We start from the raw sequence: 3120 nt of genomic DNA on the forward strand, positions 1-3120 counted from the left end.
GTTGTTTATCTTGTTCCTTTTTTTTTTGTTGGACCTTGAGTCTGAAATAAAGTTCTACTACTACTATAAAAATTGGTTTAAAATCAAATTTTAATTAAATATTTATGACCCAATGCAGCAAAATAAGCTAATTAAAAAAGGTAAAGGATAATATTTCTATTCTTTTACATAATGCAGTGTTTCCCCTACTATTGTTGAGCTCAAAAGCCAACAGCTCAGAGGCTGGATGTCCGACCACAGCTTCAAAGTTGTCTCCCATTTCTCACATTTTTTGACTTGCAAAATCTTATCTGAGAACCTTTTAAAATGGTTTTAAACCAGTTTTTTAAAGCTTCACTAAGAACCCTCTTTGACAACTTTTTTTTTCTGTGAATGTCATTTATAATTTGTCTTTAACAGTCTCCTTTTTAGAGCACTGGGTTCAAGGTTGCAGTGGGACTCTGGTCATTATCCCAGCATTCATAGTTCGGCGGTCCGTCACAGGGCCACACAAACAACATGCATGCTCATTTTTGAATCACTAGATGAAACCCATAGAGGAGCCAAACATGTGGGGAGAACATGTAAATTCATCACAGAAAGATCTGCACAGCCGAGCTTTGAACTGCTTATTATCATTATATTATTTCCAATAATTGGAAAAAATACACACAAAGTGGAGAGCATGGCACTCGATATACTTCTTACCTCATAGCCACGTTGCTCCCATCAATGACGATTGTCCTCAGCTTTGGGTCTCCGGGTTGATCTGTTAGCTTAAGGTCAAAGGGCGTCTGCAGACCCTCCAGGAAGCGCTGCTCCCCTGTCACCACCAGTGAAGAGGCGGCGATGTTGCTCCGCTTGTCGTTGTTGGTAAAAAGGTGGGGTTGCGCTTGGAGCGGCTGTTTTGAGGAGTTTGAAGAATGCTGTGGGATGTTTGAGGCGTGGATTTTAGTTTGATGGTTCTGTTTGGACGCGCTGGGATCAGGCCAGTGGGGGGGCTGCTTGTTAGACAGAAAAGATTGAGGATCCAGGGCGGAGTGATACGTAGGCATGGGTGGCCCTTTGACATCGGGGAGGATGACTTGGGTTGGAGGGGTTAAAGGCTGTTGATGCCTTGGTTGTGGGGTGGGCTGAGTGGAAGGCAGCTGCTGAGCTTTATCAGCCCAGGTAAGCAGATCAAATTCTGCTTTAGGTCCAGAACAGTTTGTCACCTTTACATGTCCTTTTTCATCCAATTCTCTCTTGTCCTTCTGTAAGAAGAGATCAAATTCTCCTTTTGGTTGAGGATGAGTTGGTTCAATGACTTGCCATTCTTCCTCCAAGACCACATCTTCAGTGTCCTTAGCTTCCTCTCTGCYCCCTTCCTTCTGTAGCTCCAGTAGCAGTTGGTGAGTGGATCCATCAGACAACTTTCTGTAGACTTTGGTTACATCCTGCTCCGTGTACCCACAGCTAACAGCTGCCTTTTTCAACACGCCCAGGACGAAGTCTTCCTCCTGTTCTGTCCTCTCCAACGCAGAACTGCCTTCCCCCATAAAGTCTTTCAAACTTCTCGCCRCCTCTTTTATCCCCTCTTGTTCATTCGTTGCAACGGATTCCTTGTCACGAGTTGCTTTACCCGGCCCTGCCGACGCTCCCTCGCCCTCCTCGTGCTCTGTCTCGCAGGGCTGGCCCCCTCCTCGATTCAGAGCGGTCGTGTTTTGATCATCCTTTTCTGCTTCGCCGTTGGTCTCCTGCTCTCGGTCGTTGCGATCCTGTTCTTGCTGAACCAAATCCAGAATCTGCGAAGCCTCTTTAAGTCCGGTTCTTGCGAGGACTTTTTTCACCACGTCCTCGGTGTAGCCCATGGCTGTGAAGAACTTCAAGAGAAGCAAAAACTCCTTGTTTCCTATCGATGCCTGCTCTTGGTCCTCATCATTCTGCGGTCTGTTGTTCATCCAGGGGTCTGCTGTTTGCTGCTGCGCTGGTTGTTCTTCTTCTCCCATCTCCTCAGGAGAGTGCAGGAGTCTTTGCTCTGCACCTTCTGCCCTCCCTCGTGTGCCTACAGGGGACATAAAAGCTTTAAAGGAGGGGTCCTGAGCTGACGAGGCTCTGCCTGCAGACATTCCTTCAGCCCATCGATCAGTGGTACCGAAAGGATCCGGCAGTGTTTGTTTAGTGGCACTGGATTTGTCCCATTCCTCATTAGAAACCTTCCTTGACTTTTCACCAGTTTTCTCAGACGTGAGCACTGAACTCGGACTCGACCCGAGACCAGACTCTTTCACTAAATTCAACAGGGTTTCCTTCACCGTCACTGGCAGAACAAGAAGGTCCAGAGTGTGTCTGTCCTCCCACTTCTCTACTAAAGTTTTGAAAGCCCGCCGGGAATCCAGGGACTCGCCGGAGCTCCTGTCCCCAGTGTCTGTGCGTTTGGACTGCGTGCCCTCGTACCGCTCCACGAGGTCGGCGATGAGGGAGTAGGCCCGCACAACCGGCTCCATGAGACCCGATATGAGCAGGAATCCAGGAGATCCGATCTGTTGGCCACGAGAAAAAGACAGAACTACATTAATCCTACGGACTAATGTAAATCCTGACATCAACGTGTTTCATGTGACAAATTCTGTTGCCCCCCCCCCCATCCCCATGATGAAAACAAATCAAATGAACTTTTGATTATTTGGATTTTCTGTAACAGAAGTGTACCTGAAGAGATTTGCTTCTCTGCTGCAAAGGCTCAACTACGTGTTGTTTTTTGGAGGGATGAATACATGTACCACTTTTTAGTCTTATCTAGAATTATTTAAAATAACTTTTCCCCCCATTTAAATTGGTTATTCAGAAGAATTTCTGTAGAATTAGGGTTGGGCAATATTGGCAGAAAAACTAATCACAATTAATTGTGGTATTTAGCCGATTACAATTAATGTGACGATCAATCCCCTGGAGTCCCTGGACRCCCTCATRTCCTAATCAGATGACTAATTTAAATCACTCTAGTGGAAAAGATTTGCTCTGCGTAAACGTCTGTTCCGAATTGTGTCAAAAGGACGGACTTCAGGCTATACATCAATATTTAAATTATGTTGATAAAACAAGTAAAACTGGAGTTATGATAATTACAGAACTTTAAAAAATGTTTGTCATATATATATA

General features: G+C 45.4%; 1 protein-coding gene across 1 annotated transcript in view; it reads right to left on the minus strand.

Annotated features, from left to right (window-relative positions):
• Positions 1–3120, minus strand: part of khnyn (KH and NYN domain containing) — a gene marked incomplete at its 5' end in the record, with an annotated part of 20314 nt that overhangs the window by 6320 nt on the left and 10874 nt on the right. The window contains 1 exon segment of the mRNA XM_014021837.1: positions 688–2501. Coding sequence (XP_013877291.1) covers positions 688–2501 — 1814 coding nt within the window.

Source organism: Austrofundulus limnaeus, unplaced genomic scaffold, assembly GCF_001266775.1.
Source record: "Austrofundulus limnaeus strain Quisiro unplaced genomic scaffold, Austrofundulus_limnaeus-1.0 Scaffold307, whole genome shotgun sequence".
Classification (NCBI taxonomy): Eukaryota; Metazoa; Chordata; class Actinopteri; order Cyprinodontiformes; family Rivulidae; genus Austrofundulus; species Austrofundulus limnaeus.